Source organism: Equus caballus, chromosome 16 (assembly GCF_041296265.1).
Source record: "Equus caballus isolate H_3958 breed thoroughbred chromosome 16, TB-T2T, whole genome shotgun sequence".
NCBI lineage: Eukaryota > Metazoa > Chordata > Mammalia > Perissodactyla > Equidae > Equus > Equus caballus.
In genome coordinates, this window is record NC_091699.1 from 47485570 (window position 1) to 47508585 (window position 23016).

The 23016-nt window shown below is 37.3% G+C and overlaps 1 protein-coding gene across 3 annotated transcripts in view; it reads left to right on the forward strand.

The window, feature by feature from the left end:
- The window catches only part of DCAF1 (DDB1 and CUL4 associated factor 1), a 78361-nt gene that overhangs the window by 22849 nt on the left and 32496 nt on the right, over positions 1-23016 (forward strand). For all 3 annotated transcript variants that reach the window (XM_070237553.1, XM_070237554.1, XM_070237552.1), the window contains exons 6-12: positions 11088-11225; positions 12756-13268; positions 13579-13680; positions 17323-17481; positions 18780-18959; positions 19436-19645; positions 20611-20780. In XM_070237553.1, the coding sequence (XP_070093654.1) occupies positions 11088-11225; positions 12756-13268; positions 13579-13680; positions 17323-17481; positions 18780-18959; positions 19436-19645; positions 20611-20780 (1472 nt within the window). The remainder of the gene's footprint in view (positions 1-11087; positions 11226-12755; positions 13269-13578; positions 13681-17322; positions 17482-18779; positions 18960-19435; positions 19646-20610; positions 20781-23016) is intronic.

Sequence of the window (23016 nt, forward strand, 5' to 3'; positions counted from 1 at the left end):
AATCTTATCCAAACTCTTATTGATGATGAGTGGTGTTCCCCAGTGATAAAGGACTTTCTATTCTGAGGAAGCCCATCCTCTTCTTGATGGTATTTAATATTCCCTTTACTTAATATTTGAAGACCTGTTTTGTGCTGTGTTTTATGCTAGGTGCTGGGAATATTTTATCAGCAAGGTGGGAGCTTACCTTCATATATGTGTTTGGGAGGGCAGATACAAATAAGCTGATAATTTCCACTAAGGATAAGTGCTGTGAAGACCAGAATATGGTCTTAGTTGATAGTGACTGTATGTGTATACTTGAACTGTCAAAAATTAGTTGCTCTATTTTTAGAAATAATATAGGTATTTTGTCTCCTAACATTAAGAATTTGCAGGATGAATTGCGTATGCCATATAGTTTTCCTTGTTTCTAAAGATACTAAAAATTTTCTTCTAAACAATCTGGAAGTATTAGTATAGTTCAGTGTATAAACCAAATGAAAGATCTGGAAATAGATTTTCATTTAACCTTTAAAAAAATTTTATTACAGAATTGTGTCACATAAAATATTTTACAGTATAACATTGTAATTAGGGGCCAGCCAGGTGGCGTAGTGGTTAAGTTTGTGCGGTCTGCTTCAGCAACCCGGGGTTTGCTGGTTTGGATCCCAGGTGTGGACCTACACACCGCTCATCAAGCTGTGCTGTGATGGCATCCCATGTACAAAATAGAGGACGATTGGTACAGATGTTAGCTCAGTGACAATCTTCCTCAAGCAAAAAGAGGAAGATTGGCAGTATGTTAGCTCGGGGCCAATCTGCTTCACCCAAAAAAAAAAAAAAAGTAAAAAACCCATTAATTAATGCTGTAATTTGCAGTATTGTATACAGACTAGATTTGAAAATTTCAAATTAGCTACCACTATGGGAGACCCAAAAAAGTCTATATTATTGTCAAAAATATGTTAATATGAATTCTTTTGAAAACCAGGATGATAAACGAAGTATTTATAACAGGATATTTGATTACTGATTCAATTTCTTTATTAGTTATAGGTCTATTTGGTTTTTTTGTTCATGAATCAGATTTGGTAGATTGTGGTTCTAAGAATTTGTCCGTTTTGTCTAACTCAATTTGTTGGCATATAGTTGCTCGTAGTATTATAATCCTTTTTATTTTTGTAAAATTGGTGGTAATGTCCTCTCTTTCATTTTTGATTCTAGTAGTTTGAGTCTTCTCTCTTTTTTCCTTGGTCACTCTAACTAAGGTCTTGTCAATTTTGTTGATCTTTTCAAAGAAACAACTTTTGGTTTATCTTTTTGTATTTTTCTATTCACAGTTTTATTTATCTCCACTCTAATGTTTATTATTTCCTTACTTCTGGTAGGTTTGGGTTTTCTTTGCTCTTTTTCTAGTTCTTTAAAGTTCATGGTTAGGTTATTGGGTTGAGATATTTCTTTTTTAATTGTATGTGTTTACAGCTATAAATTTCCTTCTTAGCACTGCTTTGGCTATATCCCATAAATTTTAGTACATTGTGGTTTTGTTCTCATTCATATTTTCTAATATCCCGTGTGATTTCTTCTTTGATCTGTTGGTTGTTTAAGAGTGTGTTGTTTTAGTTTCCACATGTGAATTTTCCAGTTTTCCTTGGGTTGTTGACTTCTCGTTTCATTCCATTGTTATTGGAAAAGATTATTTGTAAGAGTTCTGTCATTTTTAATTAACGCTTGTTTGGGCTAACATATGATCTCTTCTGGAAAATGTTCCATGTGTTCTTGAGAAGCATCTGTATTCTCTTGTTGGGTTGAGTTTTCTTTATATGTCTATTAGGTCTAATTGGTTTATAGTGTTGTTCAACTCCTCTGTTTCCTTATTGATCTTCTGTTTGGTTGTTCTATCCATTATTGAAAGTATAGGGGTACAGAATTTCTGTTTGGGATACTGAAGACGTTTTGAAGATAGTTAGTGGTAGTGGTTACACAACATTGTGAATGTACTTAATCTCACTGAATCGTACACTTAAAAATGGTTAAAAATTATTGGATGTAAACACATCAGAACTCTAAGAAAAGTTCAATATGCTGGAAAAAAATGGCCATTTGGAAAATGAACCAAAGAACTATTGGAAATGAAAATTACAATATTGAATTTAAAAACTTAATAGATGAGTTAGAGTGAAGTTTAGACACAGCTGAAGATAGAATTAATCAACTGGAAGATCTGACAAGATAACCAGTAACCAAGTTCCTAAAAATAAGATGAAAAATATGAAAGAAGTTCAGATATGGAGACTAGAATTAGAAATTTCAAACTATCTAAGAAGAGTATTAGAAGGAGAGAACAGATAAGGGAAAGGCAATATTTGGAGAGGTGAGGGTAGGATTTTACAAGTAAGTGAAACACATGGCCACTCAGATTCACGAAGCCCAATGAAGAATAACAAAGATTTTGAAAGCAGCCAGAGTAAAAAAGTTCCAGCAAATGATTAACCAGAGCAGACTTCACCAGTGCAGCAAGAGAAGCCAGATAATAATAGAAAATGTCCTCAGAGTACTCCTGTAAACCTAGCAATATTGACCAAAATAAACAATTTGGAGGGCAAAATGGAGAACAAAAATTCTGAGTAACTTGTAAATGGAAGGGGGGGATGGTTGGAGGTAGTCTTTTAAGTTTCTTTATACCATTTGGAAAGAGAGAACAATAAAAGACATTTAAAATAGAAGATATGGGGCTGGCCCTGTGGCCAACTGGTTAAGTTCACATGCTCCACTTCAGCGGCCTGGGGTTCACTGGTTCAGATCCTTGGTGCAGACCAACACCACTCATCAAGCCATGCTGTGGCAGCATCCTACATAGAGGAACTAGAAGAACCTGCAAGTATGGTATACAACCATGTCCTGGGGGGGTGCTTTGGGGAGTTAAAAATAAAAGAGAGGAAGATTGTCAACAGATGTTAGCTCAGGGCCAATCTTCCTCACACACACACGCAAAGTTAGAATTAGTTAAGCCAACAAAATAGAAGCAAAATAAGGAGGTGAAGAGCATCTGGAGGTACACTGCCTGGATCAGACCCCAGCTCTGCCACTTACTAGTTTTGTGACTTTTAGTAAGTTACTTAACCTCATCGTGACTCAGTTTCCTCTTCTGCAAATATAAAACTAACCCACTCGTATAGGGTTGATAGGAGGATTGAATAAGTTATTATTTGTAAAGCCTTTCTTATGTTGATTGTTAAAATTAGGTGTGGCAATTTCATATAACAATATAGATGAATGTTAAAAACATAATATTGAGTACAAGTTGCAGGAAAATATATAAAGTGCCACGCAATTTATACAGTTCAAAGCATATAATATTTAACAAAAGTTTAACAAGGAAATTGTTAAAATTTAGGAATGTAAGTACCCTTTGTGAAAGGAGGAGGCAGGTAGTACAGGGAGGGACACAGAGGAGGTTTCTTTTTCTTAAGCTCAGTTGTAGATCTTAGGTAATTTTCATTTTATTGACTGGACATGTTTTATATGTATTATATTTCATAAAAAAATACATTCGGGATATATGGAGTTAAATACTTCTTTGATGGAGGATTTCTCAGAGCATTAATAATGTTAATTGTTGTGCATTGTGAACTTTAAAGAGGGACATAGAATTTTTAGCACTCCTCACTTAGTCATAGAACGTTTGGGTCTTAACATCTAAAGTAGGACTGTATTACGTGATTGTTGATCTGTAGCTTGAGTTTTTTAAAAAAAATTATTGAGATTGTAATAATTTATAACATTGTGAAATTCCAGTTGTACATTATTATTTGTCTGTCACCATACATATGTGCTCCTTTACCCTTTATGCCCACCCCTCAACCCCCTTCCCTTCTGGTGACCGCTGATCTGTTCTCTTTGTCCGTGTGTTTATCTTCCACATATGAGTGAAGCCATATAGTGTTTGTCTTTCTCTGGCTTATTTCTCTTAACATCATACCTTCAAGGTCCATCCATGTTCTTGTGAATGGGACAGTTTTGTCTTTTTTTTATGGTTGAGTAGTATTCCATTGTATACATCTTCTTTATCCATTCATCAGTTAATGGGCACTTGGGTTGCTTCCAGGTCTTGGCTATTGTGAATAATGCTGCAGTGAACATAAGGGTGCGTAAGTCACTTTGAATTGTTGATTTCAGATTTTTTGGATAAATATCCAGTAGTGGTATAGCTGGGTCAAATGGCAGTTCTATTTTTAGGTTTTTGAGAAACCTTAAGTCACTTTGAATTGTTGATTTCAAGTTCTTTGGATACCCAGTAGTGGGATACCTGGGTCGAATGGTATTTCTATTTTTAATTTTTTGAGAAATCGTCATACTTTTTTCCATAGTGGCTGCGCCAGTTTACATTCCTCACCAGCAGTGTATGAGGGTTCCCTTTTCTCCACATCCTCTCCAGCATTTGTTATTTTTTGGTGATTATAGCCATTCTAACAGGTGTAAGATTGGTATCTCATTGTACTTTTGATTTGCACTTCCATGATGACTAGTCATGTGGAACATCTTTTCATGTGCCTGTTGGCCATCTCTATATCTTCTTTAGAAGAATGTCATATCCTCTTCCTATTTTTTGATTGGGTTATTTCTTTTTTTGTTATTGAGTTGTGTGAGTGTTTTATATATTTTGGAGATTGACCCCTTGTCGGATATGATGTGCAAATATTTTCTCCCAGTTGGTGGGTTGTTTTTTCATTTTGTTCCTGGTTTTCTTTGCCTTGCAGAAGCTCTTTAGTCTGATAAAATCCCATTTATTTATTTTTTCTTTTGTTTCCCTTGATATTTGAAAAGATTATTTCCCATGATATTTGAAAAGATCCTTCTAAGACCAACGTCAAAGAGTGTACTGCCTATATTTTTTTCTAGGAGTTTTATGGTTTCATGTCTTACCTTCAGGTCTTTAATCCCTTGTGAGTTAATTTTTGCGTATGGTGAAAGATAATGGTCTACTTTCATTCTTTTGTATGTGGCTGTCCAGTTTTCCCAGCACCATTTATTGAAGAGACTTTGCTTTCTCCATTGTATATTCTTAGCTTTTTGTTGAAGATTAGCTGTCCGCAGATGTGTGTGTTTTTATTTCTGGGCTTTCACTTCTGTTCCATTGATCTGTGTGTCTGTTTTTGTAAGAATACCATACTGTTTTGATTACTATAGCTTTGTAGGATATTGTGACTGTGATGCCTCCAGCTTTATTTTTTTTTCTGAGGATTGCTTTAGCTGTTCTGGGTCTTTTGTTGTCCCATATGAATTTTAGGATTCTGTCTTCTATTTCCCTGAAGAATGTTATTGGGATTCTGATTGGGATTGCATTGAATCTGTAGATTGCTTTAGGTAGTATGGACATTTTAACTTTGTTTATTCTTCCAATCCATGTACCTGGAATAGCTTTCCATTTCTTTATGTCATCATTGATTTCTCTCAATAATGTCTTATAGTTTTCATTGTATAGGTCTTTCAGCTGCTTGGTAGACTTATTCCTAGATATTTTATTATTTTGTTGTGATTATAAGTGGGATTGTATTCTTGTTTTTCATTATTTTTATTTTTTTGGTGAGGAAGATTCACTCTAATATCTGTGCCTTTCCCTCTGTTTTGTATGTGGGATGCCTCCACAGCATGGCTGATGAATGGAGTAGGTCCGCAACTGGGATCTGAACCCACAAACCGTGTGTGCTGAAGTGGAACACGCAGAACTTTAACCACTTGGCCCAGACCCTGGGATTGTATTCTTGAATTCTCTTTCTGTTAGTTCATTATTAGAGTATAGAAATGCAACTGATATTTACAAGTTGATTTGTATACTGTAACTTTGCTGTAGTTTTTTTATTATTTCTGGTAGTTTTCTGATGGATTCTTTAGGGTTGCTGTATATAAAATCATAGTGTCTCCAGGGACCTGGCCTCATGGCTTAGTGCTTAAGTTCGGCACAATGAACTTCAGCAGCCCAGGTTTGGTTTCCAAGCGTGGACCTACACCACTCATCAGCAGCCATGTTGTGGTGGCGACCCACATACATAATAGAGGAAGATTGTCACAGATGTTAGCTCAGGGTGAATATTTCTCAAGCGGAAAGAACAATGGCAACACATGTTAGCTTAGGGTGACTCATCCTCAGCAGAAAAAAAAAAATCCTGTCTTCAAACAGTGAGAGTTTCACTTCTTTGCCAATTTGGATACCTTTTACTTCTTTTTCTTGCCTGATTGCTCTGGCCAAAATCTCTAGTATTATGTTGAATAAGAGTGGTGAGACCCTTGCCTTGTTCCTGTTCTCAGAGGTGTGGCTTTCAGTTTTTCCCCATTGAGTATGATGTTGGCTGTGGGTTTGTCATATGTGGCCTTTATTATCTTGAGGTACTTTCCTTCTATACCCATTTTATTCAGAGTTTTTATCGTAAATGGATGTTGGATTTTGTCAAATGCTTTCTCTGCGACTATTGAGATGATCATGTGGTTTTTATTCCACATTTTCTTAATGTGTTATATCACATTGATTGATTTGTGGATGTTGAACCATCCCTGTGTCCCTGGTATAAATCCCACTTGATTATGGAATATGATCCTTTTAATGTATTCGGTTTGCCAATATTTTGTTGAGGATTTTTGCATTTATGTTCATCAGTGATACTGGCCTGTAATTTTCCTTCTTTGTGTTGTCCTTGTCTTAGGATCAGGGTGATGCTGGTTTTGTAGAATGAGTTAGGAAGTCTTCTGTCATCTTCAATTTTTTGGAATAGTTTGAGAAGGATAGATGTTAAGTCTTCTTTGACTGTTTGGTTGAATTCTCCAGAAAAGCCATCTGGTCCTGGACTTTTACTTTTTTGGGAGGGTTTTGATTACTGTTTCAATCTCTTCACTAGTGATTGGTCTATTCAGATTCTCTATTTCTTCTTGATTCAGTTTTGGGAGGTTGTATGAGTCTGAGAATTTATCCAGGGGCCGGCCCTGTGGTTGAGTGGTTAAATTCACACTCTCCACCTTAGCAGCCCGGGGTTTTGCTGATTCAGATCCCCGGTGCAGACCTAGCACAGCTTATCAAGCCATGCTGATGTGGCGTCCATGTAGCAGAACTAGAAGGACCTACAAGTAAAACATACAACTATGTACTGGGGGGTTTTGGGGAGAAGAAGAAGAAGAAAAAAAGATTGGCAACAGGTGTTAGCTCAGGGCTAGTCTTTAAAAAGACAAACAACAAGAATTTATCAGTTTCTTCTGGATTGTCTGATTTGTTGGCATATAGTTTTTCATAGTATTCTCGTATAATCCTTTGTATTTCTGTGTTATCCATGGTAATTTCTCCTTTTCATTTGTAATTTTATTTGAGCCTTCTCTCTTTTTTCTAAGTCTGGCTAAGTGTTTGTCAGTTTTGTTTATCTTCTCAAAGAAGCAGCTCTTAGTTTCAGTAATCCTTTCTACTGTTTTTTTGGTTTCAATTTCATTTATTTCTCCCCTAATTTTTATTATTTCCCACCTTCTGCTGACTTTGGGCTTTGTTTGTTCTTCTTTTTCTACTTCTGTTAGGTGTAGTTTAAGATTGCTTATTTGAGATTTTTCTTGTTTGTTAAGGTGGGCCTGAATTGCTATGAATTTCCCTCTTAGGACTGGTTTTGCTGCGTCCCGTGTGAATTGGTATGGTGTGTTTTCATTTTCAGTTGTCTTCAGATATTTTTTTATTTCTCCTTTAATTTCTTCATTGATGCATTGGTTGTTCAGTAGCATGTTGTCTAGTCTCCACATATTTGTCACTTTCCCAGCTTTTTTCTTGTAGTTGATTGCTAGTTCTGTAGCATTATGGTTGGAAAAGATGCTTGATATGATTTCAGTCTTCTTAAATTGATTGAGGCTTGCCTTGTTCCCCCAACATATGGTCTGTCCTTGAGAATGTTCCATGTGCAATTGAGACAAATGTGTATTCTGCTGTTTTTGTATGGAATGTTCTATATATATCTATCAAGTCCATCTGGTCTAGTTTTTTCATTTAATTCCACTATTTCCATGTTGACTTTCTGTCTGGATGATCTTCCCATTGATGTAAGTGGGGTGTTGAGGTCTCCTACTAATAGTGCGTTGCTGTTAATTTGTCCTTTTGGGTCTGTTAATAGTTGCTTTATTTACTTTGGTGCTCCTGTGTTAGGTGCATTTGTAAGTGTTATGTCCTCTTGGTGGAATGCCCCTTTTATCATTATATACTACCCCTCTTTGTCTCTCCTTGCCTTTTTTATCTTGAAGTCTACTTTGTCTGATATAAGTGTGGCAACACCTGCTGCCTTTTGTTTGCCATTAGCTGGAAGTATCATCTTTCATCCCTTCACTGTGAGCCTCTGTTTGTCTTTAGAACTGAGATGTGTTTTCTGGAGGCAGCGTATTCTTGGGTCTTGCTTTTTAATCCATCCAGCTGCTCTGTGTCTTTTGATTGGATAATTCAAGCTGTTTACATTTAGAGTGATTATTGATATATGAGGGCTTACTACTGCCATTTTATCATTTGTTTTCTGGTTATTCTGTATTTCCCTTGTTTCTTGTCCTGTGTATTTCAGACTGCCAATTCAGCTTGGTGATTCTTATGATAGTTTTCTATTTTCTCTTTATTTATTGTTTGTGACTCTGTTCTGATTATTTGTTTAGTGGTTACCATGAGGTTTGTATGAAAGATCTTGTAGATGAGACAGTCCATTTTCTGATAGCCTCTTATTTCCTTAGTCTAAGCAAGTTCTCTTCCTTTCCTCTTCCCCCTCTAAATTATTGTTGTCACAAATTATTCTGTTTTGTGTTGTCATTAAAATGAAGTGATTATAGTTATTTTTGAGCCTTTCCTTTATCTGTAATATTATAATTGTTTGCTAACTTGTTTTGATGGAGAGCTGCACTTTTCTGATTTTGTCTTTTTATCTCCTTGCTCAGGGCTTTGTAAACCCCACCTTCTTTTTTTTTTTCAGGTATCAGGGCCTTCTTGATCATTTTTTGTAGGGGGAGACTTGTGGCGACAAACTCCCTCAGCTTTTATCTATCTGGGGAAGTTTTTATTTCTCCATGGTATCTTAAAGATAGTTTCACTGGATAGAGTATTCTTGGCTGAAAGTTTTTGTCTTTCAGAATTTTGAATATATTATTCCACTCTCTCCTAGTCTGTAAGGTTTCTGGTGAGAAATCCGCTGAAAGCATGATAGGGATTTCTTTGTAGGTTATTTTCTTCTGTCTTGCTGCCCTTAATATTTTTTCTTTGTCATTGATTTTTGCCAGTTCTAGTAATATATTCCTTGGAGAAGGTCTGTTTACGTTGATGTAATTAGGAGTTAATTTCACTTCTTTTACTTGTAATTCCAGCTCCTTCCCCAGTTATGGGAAGTTCTCAGCTATTATTTCTTTGAATAAGCTCTCTGCTCCTTTCTGCCTCTCTTCTCCCTCTGGGAGCCCTATAATCCTTATGTTACGTTTCCTAATTGCGTTGGATATTTCTCAGAGAATTTCTTCATTTCTTTTTAGTCTTAGTTCTCTCTCTTCTTCCTTCTGAAGCATTTCTGTATTTCTGTCCTCTAAATTACTAATTCTGTCCTTCATAATATCAGCTCTGTTTTTTATGGATTCCCGGTTTTACTTTATCTCATTCATTATGTGTTTCATCTCCAACTTTTTTTTTTAACTTTTAAAAATTTTTCCTTCTTCTCCCCAAAGACCCCCAGCACATAGTTGTGTATTCTAGTTGTGGGTCCTTCCAGTTGTGGCATGTGGGACGCCACCTCAGCATGGCCTGATGAGCAGTGCCATGTCTGCGCCTAGGATTGGAACTGGCGAAACCCTGGGCTGCCCAATTGGAGTGCGTGAACTTAACCACTCTGCCACGAGGCCCGCCCCCTCATTTCCACATTTCTGATTGGTCTTTTTTTATAGTTTCAATCTCTTTTGTGAAGAATTCTCTCTTTTTATTAATTTTATTCTTGTGTTCATTGAATTATCTTTCTGAGTTTACTTGTAATTCATTGAGTTTATTTATGATAACTATTTTGAATTCTCTGTCAGATTGTAAATTTCTGTGACTTCGGGATTGATTTCTGGGAACTTTTCATTTTTCTTTTGGTCTAGAGTTTTAATAAACTTCCTCATGCTATTTGATGTGGTCGACTTCTGCCGTCACACAGCAGTAGTATCCGGTTGCAGTTTCCACCTGCCACCACTGGGGAGGACAGGAGCTGTGTTTTCTGAGCATGCTGCAACCCCTGGCAGATGTGCCTGTCCGTTGGAAGCTGTGCTGACAGGGCCTGTCTGCATTTGCCTGCTGGCTGCTGCTGCTTTACACATGTAGGCACAGGTGTTGTGGCAGAGATCCCCTGCTCTGGCTGACTGGCCAAGCTGGTGCGGCAGGGTGGGGGGGGGGGGTTTCTTTTGCTTGTGCAATTCTGTGTGTTACTGTTCTGCAGTCACTATCTGCCCACTTTGGGCTGCTCAGCTTGGTGGAGATGCCCCCATGATTGCACCCCTATGATTGTGTGGAGCATTCCTTCAGGTTGGGGGCTAACTCCGAGAGTGAAAGTGTTCCTGTGAGAGCTGCCTTTTCTCCTTTCTCCTCTCAGTGTCTTGTGTTGGCTGCTGCGTGAGGTCCCATGCCCTAGATTGCTGCCTGCTACCACTGCGGGAGGGAGAGGAAGTCTGCTTACTTCCTTCCACTGCCTCCTCGGGGGGTCTAGCACCCCCACCTTTAGACATATGGCTGCATGGCTCTCTCAGACATCTGTTGTGTCATGTGAATGTCTTCTGTTGGTTTATGAATGTCCTTTTCATTGTATCTTAGTGAGGAGAGACTAAGGGAATAGTTCACTCTGCCATGATGCTGACGTCACTCCTTATAGCTTGAATTTTAATGGCTAAATAGGATCCTATTTCACAAAAGCACGAATATTTTATTAACTAAACCACCTAATATTGGACAGTTAGTTTACCTACATTTTTTAATCTTAGGAGCAGTGTTGAAATACTTGTTTAAAAATTTTTTTCATGAGACTGAAGTCTTGCCTTATATATTTAATTATGAAAATGGGTTTCTTTTGAATTGTGCTATTTCATTTCCTTTAATATAGGAAGGAATTGTTGAGAATCTGTTCAAATGGGCCAGAGAGGCTGATCAGCCACTGAGAACATATTCTACTGGACTATTAGGAGGTGCTATGGAAAATCAAGACATTGCTGCCAACTACCGGGATGAAAATTCACAGCTGGTAAGGACCATGTTACAATGAAGTTTTTCATAAGATGGGAGAGTATTTACAAGTTCTTTCTTGCTACCTGAACTCAAATAGGTAGATCTTATTACTTTGTACTAGATTGTAGCTATAATTTCAACATATCAAGATTATTTTTCATAAGAGTTGTTTTTTTTTTAAAGATTGGCACCTGAGCTAACATCTGTTGCTAATCTTTTTTTTTTTCCTGTTCTTCCCCAAAGCCCCCCAGTACATAGTTGTATATTCTAGTTCTAGGTTCTTCTGGTTCTGCTATGTGGGATGCCGCCTCAGCATGGGTTGATGAGCGCTGCTAGGTCCACACCCAGGATCTGAACTGGCAAAACCCTGGGCCGCTGAAGCAGAGCAGGCAAACTTAACACTCGGCCACAGGGCCAGCCACGGTTGTAAGAGTTTTGATTTTACTTTTTCTTTTTTTTTCTTTTGGTGAGGAAGATTGGCCTTGAGCAAACATCTGTTGCCAGTCTTCCTCTTTTCTTGAGGAAGATTATTGCTGAACTAACATCTGTGCCCGTCTTCCTCTCTCTTGTGTGTGGGACACTGCCACACCAGGCTTGATGAGCAGTGTGTAGGTCTGTGCCCAGGATCTGAACCTGTGAACCTTGGGCTGCTGAAGCAGAGAATGCAAACTCAACCACTATGCCACCTGGCCGGCCCCTACTTTTTTTTCTTTTTTAGCATGAAAATAGCTCTTTTTCATCTTGTCAAGGATCATGATAATTTATACTAGATGTAGAATAGTACCATTCCCTTTCCCTTCTCAACATTTGGATTATGAAAATTTTCAAACATAGAGCAAAAGGGAAAGAATTTTACAGTGAAGAGCTGTATACACACCACTTAAATTGGTTGTGAACATTTTATTATACTTATTTTATTACAGATCCATCCATCCATCCACCCTTCCTTCTGTACATTCACCATTCTTTTTCTTTAATGCAGTTCAAAGTAAATTGTAGACATAACCTCTCTTTAAAACTAAGCATAATACTACATTTTAGTGTTGGCCCAAAAAATAAGTACTTTAAAAGTAAAAAATAAATAGTGAACTTGAAAAATAGATTATGTAATTACATGTAACATAGATGACGGTATCTAACAGAATACAACTTACAACATATTCAAGTTTGAGAAACTTTCATGCTCGATTTTCAAAGATGATTTTAAAATATCATGAATATCTCTAGTGTCCGCCTCTCTAGGTATGATGGTCCTCCCCAGTTTAATGCAAACAGATCAATTGTGAATGATGTGTTTTATGTGCAAATCTTCTGGTTTTGGGTTCTTTGGTAAATTTCATGGGGAATGATACTTTTAGCCATTGCTTATTTCATCAATCTGTAGGAATCAAGTCAAAGTATTTATCAAATCTTTACTTTCACCAGGCATTGGGATAATTGTGTATCCAGTTCTCCTTAAGTGGAAATCAGAATTATTTATTAAGAATCATTTAAATTATGATGCAGACACTAAGACAACCCCTTTTATTCCAATATCTGTTGATAGGTGGCAATAGTACTGCGAAGACTGAGGGAGCTACAGCTTCAGGAAGTGGCTCTGCGGCAAGAAAACAAGCGTCCCAGCCCACGAAAGCTCTCCTCTGAACCCCTTTTGCCTCTGGATGAAGAAGCTGTGGATATGGACTATGGCGACATGGCTGTAGATGTAGTGGATGGTGAACAAGAGGAAGCCTCTGGAGACATGGAGATCTCCTTTCATCTTGATTCAGGCCACAAGACCAGTAGCAGAGTGAACTCAGCAACCAAACCTGAGGAAGGAGGATTGAGGAAAAATAAGTTGGCCAAACAGGGTGACAGAGAGAGCTTTAGGAAAGCCAAGCAAAAGTTGGGCTTTTCATCATCTGATCCAGATCGCATGTTTGTGGAGCTGTCTAATAGCAGCTGGTCAGAAATGTCCCCTTGGGTGATTGGCACCAATTATACCCTTTATCCTATGACTCCTGCTATTGAGCAGCGACTTATTCTCCAGTATTTGACTCCCTTAGGAGAATATCAGGAGGTAAGCTTATTTGGAAGATTACTGTTCATTCTTTAAGACTACTGTATTTATTTCTGAGGTATTTTATGGTAACATTTTATACATTGATGTGTTTTTACTCTGACAGAAATGTCTTTGCTCCAAACTGTTAAAGTCTTATGCAGGTCACTTCTGATAAGGCCTGTTTGATCAAAGTGTGTTTGTGTATTTATCTTCATAAAGGAGAGGGGAAGAGGCACTCCATTTCTTTACTGTTCTCTCCTCATAATGGAATAGGAAATATGTGAAAGTAAAGCCAAAGGTTAAGACTTGGTTTTGGTTTTCATTTCAGTTACTTCCCATATTCATGCAGCTTGGATCACGGGAGTTGATGATGTTCTATATTGACCTGAAACAGACTAATGATGTCCTGCTTACGTTTGAGGCACTAAAGGTAAAGTTCTTAAAAATATTAGGTCACTTGAGTATTTTATTGAGGTGGATGTGCCTATGTGCTTTAGTATATAGCATCTCTGGGTTTTATTGCTCAGGACTTTCTCTTGCCAGATGTGTCAAAATAGTGAAATAAAAAATTCTTATGTAGATAGAAGAGATGAGGCTTACCAGGTGCCTCCACATAAATTCGGGGTCAGCCCTTAAGGGTTGAATGTTAAGGTAGAAATTGGTTCTAGACCTAGGAGTGGCCTCAGTTATTGTTACTGAATAGGAATGGAAAACTGTGTGTAGTACTTTATGTCATACTGCCATTTAGATATTCCCTGTGTCAGCCGACACTTTTTCTAAATTTTTGACTATAGGTATATCGTATGATGGTAGACTATCTAGGACAAACAAAATATAAACCAGAAAATAAGTGAAGAAACAGAGGGAGACCCAAATTCAGTAAAGGTAATTGATTTCCTAGGTTGCAAAGTGGCTAAATACAGGAGAGCTGTTAAGTCTAGCCCACCAAATCCATACCTATCGATCGTAATTAGGATAATCTGAGTGGAGAGAGATAAGTTGAATGAATAACATTGTAGGTGTCTTACAGTTCTACCCAAAAGGTAACTAATGAATAAAGTACCATTCTGTGATGTTTACAATATTAAACAAATAAATCAGGTCTCTGCTCTTTATGGTTTGGTTAAGAAAGACAGGCATGTAAACCTATGATTTCTTTTAGATATTACAGATGTTTTGTGAAAAAAGTGTGACACAAAGGAAGAAGTAGTCTATTCTTGCTGAGTTTCCAGAAGGGACTTCTGAATAGAGATGATGCTCTCTCTGGGTCTTTAAAATCACAACTTCCTTTTTTGTATTCAAGAGCTATGCTGTCCAATAGAACTTTCTGTGATAATGGAAGTGTTCTGTGTCTGTGCTGTTCAACACAGTGGCTCCTAGCCATATGTGAGCACTTAAAATGTAGCCAGTGCCACAGAGGCACCAAATTTTTAACTTAATTTTAGTTTATTTAGCCATATGTGACCAATGACTACTGCACTGGACAGCATAGTTCCAGAGTATGTTAAAATGAAATAGAAATGAGGAAATTTGCCTTTCAGACTCCAGAAATTTTGAATTTGGAGGAGGTCAGACATATATTGGAGTAACATGTCCCTATGTGTGGGATACGTTTTTTTGTGTGTGTATGTGAAAACTCATGATTATGCTTTGAACATGGGACAAAGCTGGAGGTCAAAGTTGTCTCTAGTGGCCCAAACGTATTGCTTTCAGAAAGATGCAGCATCTAGTCCTGCACAGGATATAGTGGAAGAAGAGATTTGGGCAGTTACTCTTTCTGTAGGTTTTTGTATGAGGAATAATAATGTTTATTATTATTCAACTGTTTCATTGCAAAGTCATATAGAGGATTAAAGAAAATAGGAATGAACAGGGGAAAATCACAAAAGAGATCCTTTTTATGGGGAATAAAAATGTAGAAAGTTATGTGTACTGTTTTATTAAATAAAAGACTGAGTTGTGTAGGAGAAGGGACAGCTGTTGAAGTTAGTAGTAACAAAATGGGTTAAAATAATAAATTGAAGAATTAGGCCTTATATTGAGATACAATGTAAAGAGAAAATGGAATCTGTGTTCACATGAGTGAGGTGAGCCAGGTTCTAGTCTGGGTTGGGCCAAATGGAATTAAGGTTCTCAGTAGAGGTTGAGCCTGCTTGGTCTCTGGTTCCCCACCTACCTATCTGGACAGTGGAACTGCCACTTTGTGGTAGTACGTTGTGAGAAAAACCATATGCAGTGGCATAAGTGTTAGAGGGGGACCATATATGGGTTAGCTGTTTTTGGAGGAAGGACTGGGTGGGAGTGTGGTAGAGGCTTGTGTAACAGAGAAAAAATAGAATAAAGAAGGAAAGGATTTGAATTATAAGCATTAGTCTGAGTCTGGGTGTTGGGAGAACTTCTGAAGAGGGTACATGCCTATTGTTTTTGCCATTGATTTTGGTGAGATCCACACAGGTATCAAATCATGTACAGTAGTCTCCCCTTATCTGTGGGGGGTATGTTCCAAGATCCCAGTGGATACCTGAAGTGCAGATAATACCAAACCCTACATATACTATGTTTTTTCCTATACGTACATACCTATGATAAAGTTTAATTTATAAATTAGGCACAGTAAGAGATTAACAAAAGTAACTAATAATAAAATAGAACAATTATAACAGCATACTGTAATAAAAGGTACTGTAGATCTTAGCAACCTCAGCATATGATTTTTTTTCCCTAAGTCAGGAACTTTCATCTTTTCACTTAAAGGAAGCACTTTATGGCTTCTCTTTGGCATATCTGAATTGCCAGCATCACTACACCTGCATTTTGGGGCCATTATTACATAAAACAAGGGTTACTTGAACACAAGCACTGTGATACCATGACAGTCAATCTGATAACCAAGATGTCTGCTAAATGAGACTAATGGGAGGGCAGCGTATACAATGTGAATATGCTGGACAAAGGATGGTTCATGTCCTGGGCGGGGTAGAGCAGGATGGCCCAAGATTTCATCATGCTACTCAGAATGGTGTGCAATTTAAAACTTATGAATTGTTTATTTCTGGAATTTTCCACTTAATATTTTCAGACCTTGGTTGCCTGTGAGTAACTGAAGCCCTGAAAAGCAAAACCGCTGATGAGGGGAGACTACTGTAATTGTAAATCTGTGTTGTATTGTCTCTACCTTGTGCCTGCGTCATCAGCTGGAAGACACCTTGCCATGAGAAACAGGAGGGGGAGCTCTAGCTCTCTCAAGGCCCTGTCCACATTGGCTTGGGTTCAGAGTCATCCAGCAGCCTGCTGCTTGCATTGCACTCCCTGCCTTTAAAATTGCCCAGGAGATAGGATCCACCCAGAGGGGCTAGTGGGAATTGAACAGGAAGTTAACAAAACTTAAAAGATAACAAACTTTTAAAGATCTATTTAAAGCGTATTTTGATTAGTTCTAAAAATTTACTGGTTTTGATAATTTGCTGAAGATTGTTCTTTGGGGGTATATTGAGGATCACTTTAAAAGAAGGCAAAATTTGAGATCTGTGCTAATCTTCCTCTATTTTGTAGTATGTGGGCACCCAGCACAGCATAGCCACTAACAGAGCGGTGTAGGTCCACGCCTGGGAGCTGAACCTGGGCTGCTGAAGCGTAGCATACTGAACTTAACCACTAGGCCACTGGGGCTGGCCCCAAAATTTGAGAGTTTATTATATGATGAGTTAGTGGCTGAGCCAAAGCTAGAACATAGAGCTGATTATGTTAAAAGGAATAAAATGGGAAGTTTAACAAAAATCTTTTAGGGAAGCTATGTAATAAAAAAATGGTTGTAGGATAATGTCATTATGTATAGCAGTATTTTTCATTTCTTGTTTTTCACCTTCATGAAAACCTTTTGTGTTGGAAGGGAATGTTATGGAATCTTAGTTTTTTTTTTGTTTCCTTTAAGCAGTATTGGTTTTAATTCTGTAATGAGGGAGCTGTTTTCTACTTCAGAGGATTCCTTGTATTTAGCCAGTTTAATATTTTGTGAAGAGATTGTGTGATTATTCTAGATTATTCCACAGTAACATGTGTCCTCTTTGTTTAGCACCTAGCATCTCTCCTGCTTCATAACAAGTTTGCCACAGAATTTGTTGCACATGGTGGAGTACAGAAATTACTGGAAATTCCTCGTCCTTCCATGGCTGCAACTGGTGTATCCATGTGCTTGTATTACCTGTCCTACAACCAGGATGCCATGGAAAGAGTAAGTCCGTTTCATTCAGGTATATGGTAATGGGATTGGGTGGAGGCATGGTCTAGCACATTCACAGGATGACTTTTGGATAAGAAAAAATGAATAGTTGGAGTAAATTTTGTTGGAAGAAGCAAGCAGCATGAATGTCTGGTCTTCACAAAGTATTTTAAAAATTTAAAATTGTTTAGGAAAGGTGTTTTTTCTTCCTGGCTTTATGAAAAAAAAAAAAAGGTGGATTGGGGTCTGGGAGCTTTGTTTAGTTTTTGCCATTTCGGTTGCATTAGGATTAGTCTTCAGGCTTTTTTCAAATGTCCCTCAGTGGAGTTATAGTTTGCATTTTTTTAGTCAATCTGTTACAAAAACAACAGATGATGCTTTGTGTATGTTAACAAATAGTTTGTGGTGGAGATAGTAAAATCATTCCAGTTGTTCTCAGGGCTTCAGAGGTTCCCTGTCTAGTTCTTCTCTTTTACAAGTTAAGATGCTTTTATTTAGTGATTTAAAAAAGGCTTAGATGGGTTGTATGTTTGGAAAGTAATGGATACCCAGAAACCCATAGGAAAGCTCTTGTCATTTCTTTCCCTGGAACATTTTTGTAATATTCTGTGTAATGTGGCTTTTCTGGTAGAGTGAAGTTGGTAAATTCTTTTTGGGCTATGTCTTTATTCATCTTTGCATATTTATTAATAAGATAATGTTTTAATTTTTTTTCTCTTTGAGATCAACATTATGCAGGGATATGTAGTTTTTTGAGAATAGTAACCTAATCTGTGTGCATATATACAAAATCAGTTATGGCTAAGATAGAGGAAAAGGTACCAGGCAAACCTGGGGAATGTTTTGGAATTCGTTGTCTGACTCATAGGAAGCATCAAAATATGCATGAATGAATCAGAGAGCGAATGGATACTAAACTTGTAGACTTTAGTATCAGATTGCTCAGGCATTTTTATCACCTTGGAGAAGTCCCTTACCTCTCTGAGCCTCTTTCTTGTCTGTAGGAATCCTAATACCTATGTAACAGAGCATTGTGAGCATTAAAAGATGGAAACATTTGCAAAATTTGGCACTCACTAAGTGTAGGTCAAATTTAAATAGTTATATAAGTTTAGGTTGTTTTCAGATTTGAAATGGATTGTTGCAAAATTTCATTTGTAACTTAAGCTTTAAACTCAGATTGACTTGACCAGGAATGATTGTTGTATTCTGCAAAAATCTTTATCTTTGCTGGTGAGTTTTTTCATCCCTTTCAAAGGTTCTTTTACTCCCAATTTTTAAAAACTTTGTTGTATTTTTATTTTTTGCAGGTTTGCATGCATCCCCACAATGTTCTGTCTGATGTGGTGAACTATACCCTGTGGTTAATGGAATGTTCTCATGCCTCAGGCTGCTGCCATGCTACCATGTTTTTCTCAATCTGCTTCTCCTTTCGGGCCGTGTTGGAGCTCTTTGACCGCTATGATGGTCTTCGTCGTCTGGTGAACTTGGTAAGGTTCTTCAGTGGCTTCTCTTTGCAAGGAGTGGGGGTCCTGCTTGTCTTGGCTGCTTCTGACTGGAGGAATTTGGCTGTCATTCTTCGTGCATGAAATGTCTTTTTCCCCTTCATTCACAAGTTTCTCTTTCTCTTAGGTAGTTAGGGGACTCTGCCATTGTAGACATGCCTTGAATAAAGTAATCTTACAGGGGGAATTGCTGTCAATAATCTTGATCTTTCTAAGAGCAATGGATTTCTGCCTGTATGGATTACAACATGATTGAAAGCTCTGTACTTCTTCAATATGCATTTTCAATTTGCTTTCATATGGCTGCTCTTATCATGTTGTATAGACAGATGTACTTTGATGTTTGTCAGTCTTGTTGAGCATAAAAGTTTACTGAAATCTTTTTCCTCCTCTTAATTTTCTGTTCTTGTATGTTTCCCCCCAACCCCTTTTGCTCCATTCTTTTGCTGCTTTCTTAATAGATCAGTACTTTGGAGATTCTAAATTTAGAAGATCAGGGTGCACTTCTGAGTGATGATGAAATATTTGCTAGCCGACAAACTGGGAAGCATACCTGCATGGCCCTGCGCAAGTACTTTGAGGCTCACCTGGCCATTAAATTGGAACAAGTGAAGCAGTCACTTCAGAGGACTGAGGGAGGCATTCTTGTCCATCCTCAACCCCCGTACAAGGTGAGAGGGCTTTCTCTTAAAAGGGAAAGTTGTTAATACTCTTTATAGCAATCTCGGGCCTGACACATTCAGATCAGTGGAGTCTATGTGAGATGTACATTGTTGGATTATACTTGCCCTGTGTGGAGGCAGAATGCTTAAAAATGGGTGTAACAGGTGAATTTCAAGAGCTTATTTTATTCCCAGTTGTAAGTTGCTACTTCCCTGGGATACTAGAAGTAAAAGATGACCTGAAGTGTATGCAAAAGGCTTTCTTTTATGAAAAATACTAGATATCCTACCCTCTGTGTAGAATTTCTTTTCTAAAAGGGTATGTCTAAAACTCCACTTCTCTCTCATTTTTGAACTTAAGTCAGTATGGTTTGGGATGAAGATTAGTATCTGCATTTTTTCCCCCCTAGGAAAGATTTGTCCTGAGCTAACATTTGGTGCCAATTTTCCTTTCTCTCTCTCTTTTTTTTTTCCCACTCCAGAGCCCTAGTACCTAGTTGTATATTCTAGTTGTAAGTTCTTCTGTGTGAACTGCTGCCACAGCATGGCTACTGACAGACTAGTGGTATGGTTCCATGCCCGGGAACCAAACCTGGGCCGCAAAAGAGGAGCGCATCAAACTTTAACCACTAGGCCATCAGGGCTGGCTCCGCATGTTTTAAAAATCACAAATTGAAAAGGAACCAATTATTTTACATGCTGCTGCTTTCTCTTCTTAAGCTGTGAGGTATATGCACCAACACATTGAACATTTTGTTACCTTTTTGGGCAAAATGTATTGTGGGTCTAGTTATAAATAAAAGATTAAGCATATATTCATTTTTTCACATGTGGGCTAATGTGAAAAAAATTGTGGAATTTGAAAGCTATTATTACTTAGCTTTATTATTAAAACCTATTGGCCATTGAGCTATACAGGAGAAGGTAGCAGGCAGGTGGTAGAGTTCTTTAATAATACATGTTTTTCCTTATAGGCATGTTCGTATACTCATGAACAGATTGTGGAAATGATGGAGTTTTTGATAGAATATGGCCCAGCACAGCTATACTGGGAACCAGCTGAAGTCTTCCTCAAACTTTCTTGTGTCCAACTCTTATTGCAGCTTATTTCAATTGCCTGCAATTGGAAGACCTACTATGCAAGGTGGGACCAGAGGGAAGTTTCAAATGAAGTTAGATTCTGCTTTTTGCTAAAGTTGATGTTGGTTTGTACATAGAGTACACTTAAACGTTTGTTGAACTGAGGTGAAATTTTGGGCTTGAATCTGAGAAACTAAATTAAGCATGATAGCACTTTTAATTCACAGAGTATTTGTTTATGTTTATGGTCTGGTGACTATAAATACACAATAGGCAGGGATCAACATCTGTACTCTTAGAGAAGTTATATAATTTACGTGGCTACAGCTGCAGAGATGGGGTTGAAGTCCTGTCTCAAGACTGGAGTAGAGTATTCTTTCATACTTAGACTTTAAATGTCTCTCTACTGCTTGGCCACCATATATAATGCTTATCGTACCTTCATATAAAGCTATATTTTTTGCCCTGTGATTTTCACAGTTCAGTTAAAAGCAGAGTAGAGCAGGATGAGGCTCAGAAAAGAACAACTGATAGAATCAGGAGGTTGAGTGGGTTCTATGTGAGGATGATGTAAAAAGAATTAAAACTATTTTGGAAGAGATGGAATCTAAAGAGAAGATAGTATTAAAGTTTGTGTACAGTGGTTCTTGACCTTCTTTCTCTGTCCACCCATTGCCATAAGGACAGGAGGGGCTTATTTAGGGTGCATGTAGCTTGTTTGCTAAATCCCAGGATATTCAATCTAGGGGGATACTTTTGGAGCAGCCATTCTCAAGCTTTTTGGTCTTAGGACCACTTTACTGTGTTAAAAATTATTGAGAACCCCAAAGAGCTTTGTTTTTGTGTTATAAACATTTACTGATATTTACCATATTGAAAATTAAAACTTAGAAATATAAAAATATTTATGAATTTATTTAAAAATAATATGAACCCATTGCATGCTAACATTCTTTATGAAGAATTTCCAAAATAAAACTAGATGATTTCAGCAAGTTTTTAAAGCATCCAGCTTTAATATCTCATATCTGCTTCTGTATTCAGTCTTTTGTGACATCACACATGACAGCCTCTGGAAAGCTCCACTATACACTCATGAGAGAATGAGAGTGAGAAAGGCGAAGAATATCTTAGTGTTGTTATGAAAATAGCTTTTACATCACAGAACCTCTGAAAAGGTCTCAGAGAGACACAGGGGTTCCCTAACCACACTTTGAGAACCACTCTTCTAGAGTATTGAAAGGATATTTTGTCTACTTGGCGAACTTTGCTTATCAGATGATGGAAACTCAGAAGATAACTAGGAAGGTTAGATACATTTTTCAGACAGGTACATCCGTGTTTGGATTATTAAGAAAATATAAGTATGTTTGGAATATGTTCTTTAAAAGTTTATTTATAAAAATAAAATATTTGTTTCTGCTTAGGAGATACAGAACCTTATAAAGAGAGAGGAAAATTACTTGTAACTATTGTTAGTTTCTTCCCAGTTTTTTCCCCACAGTGGATGTAAGTTACATGATTGAGATTATAGTATTTAATCAAATTCATCTTTTTTATGAAATATTTCAAAATACAGAAAGGTACAGAGAATAATATGACTACTACTACATACCCAGAGTTGGCATCTTGCTGTATTTGCTTCTTTCTCAGTTCCTTTCCTTTTTCTGCCTCTCTAGACTGACTAATCTTCTGAATTTGGAGTGCATTTTTTCCTTCATGTTTTTCTACTCCAACATTTGTGTGTGTACATAAACAATAATATAATAGTCTTTTGTATGTTTTTAAGTTATATAAATATTATCTTATATGCATTTTTTTTGCGACTTTTTTCACCCTTATATTCTTGAGATGTATGTGTGTTGATATTTATTTGAACCATTATGTTTTTATACTATAGTTTATTCTCCTATTGATAGATGTTTGGTGGTGGTTTTGTGTTTTATTTTTGCTATCAAATGAATGGCACCATGAACTTCCTTTTGGAGTCTGTCTTGAGGGTATGATATGTACAACCTGGGTTGTAGAGGGTTTGCATTTCTTCTTTATTGGATATTGCTGAATTGCTTGGAAAATGACCATACCGTTTTCTTCTCCCACCAGCAGTATATGGGAGTTTTCATTTCTCTACCTTCTTGCCAATACTTGGTATTGTCAGATTTTAAATTTTATATCTTACTTTTTCTATTTCATTAATGTTATGTTTTGAGTCTTTTTCCCACATCCTTTAGAGTTCTTTGAAAACAATTGTCAGTAGCTGCAGAATAGTTGATCATATGAGTGTACAATAACTTAACACG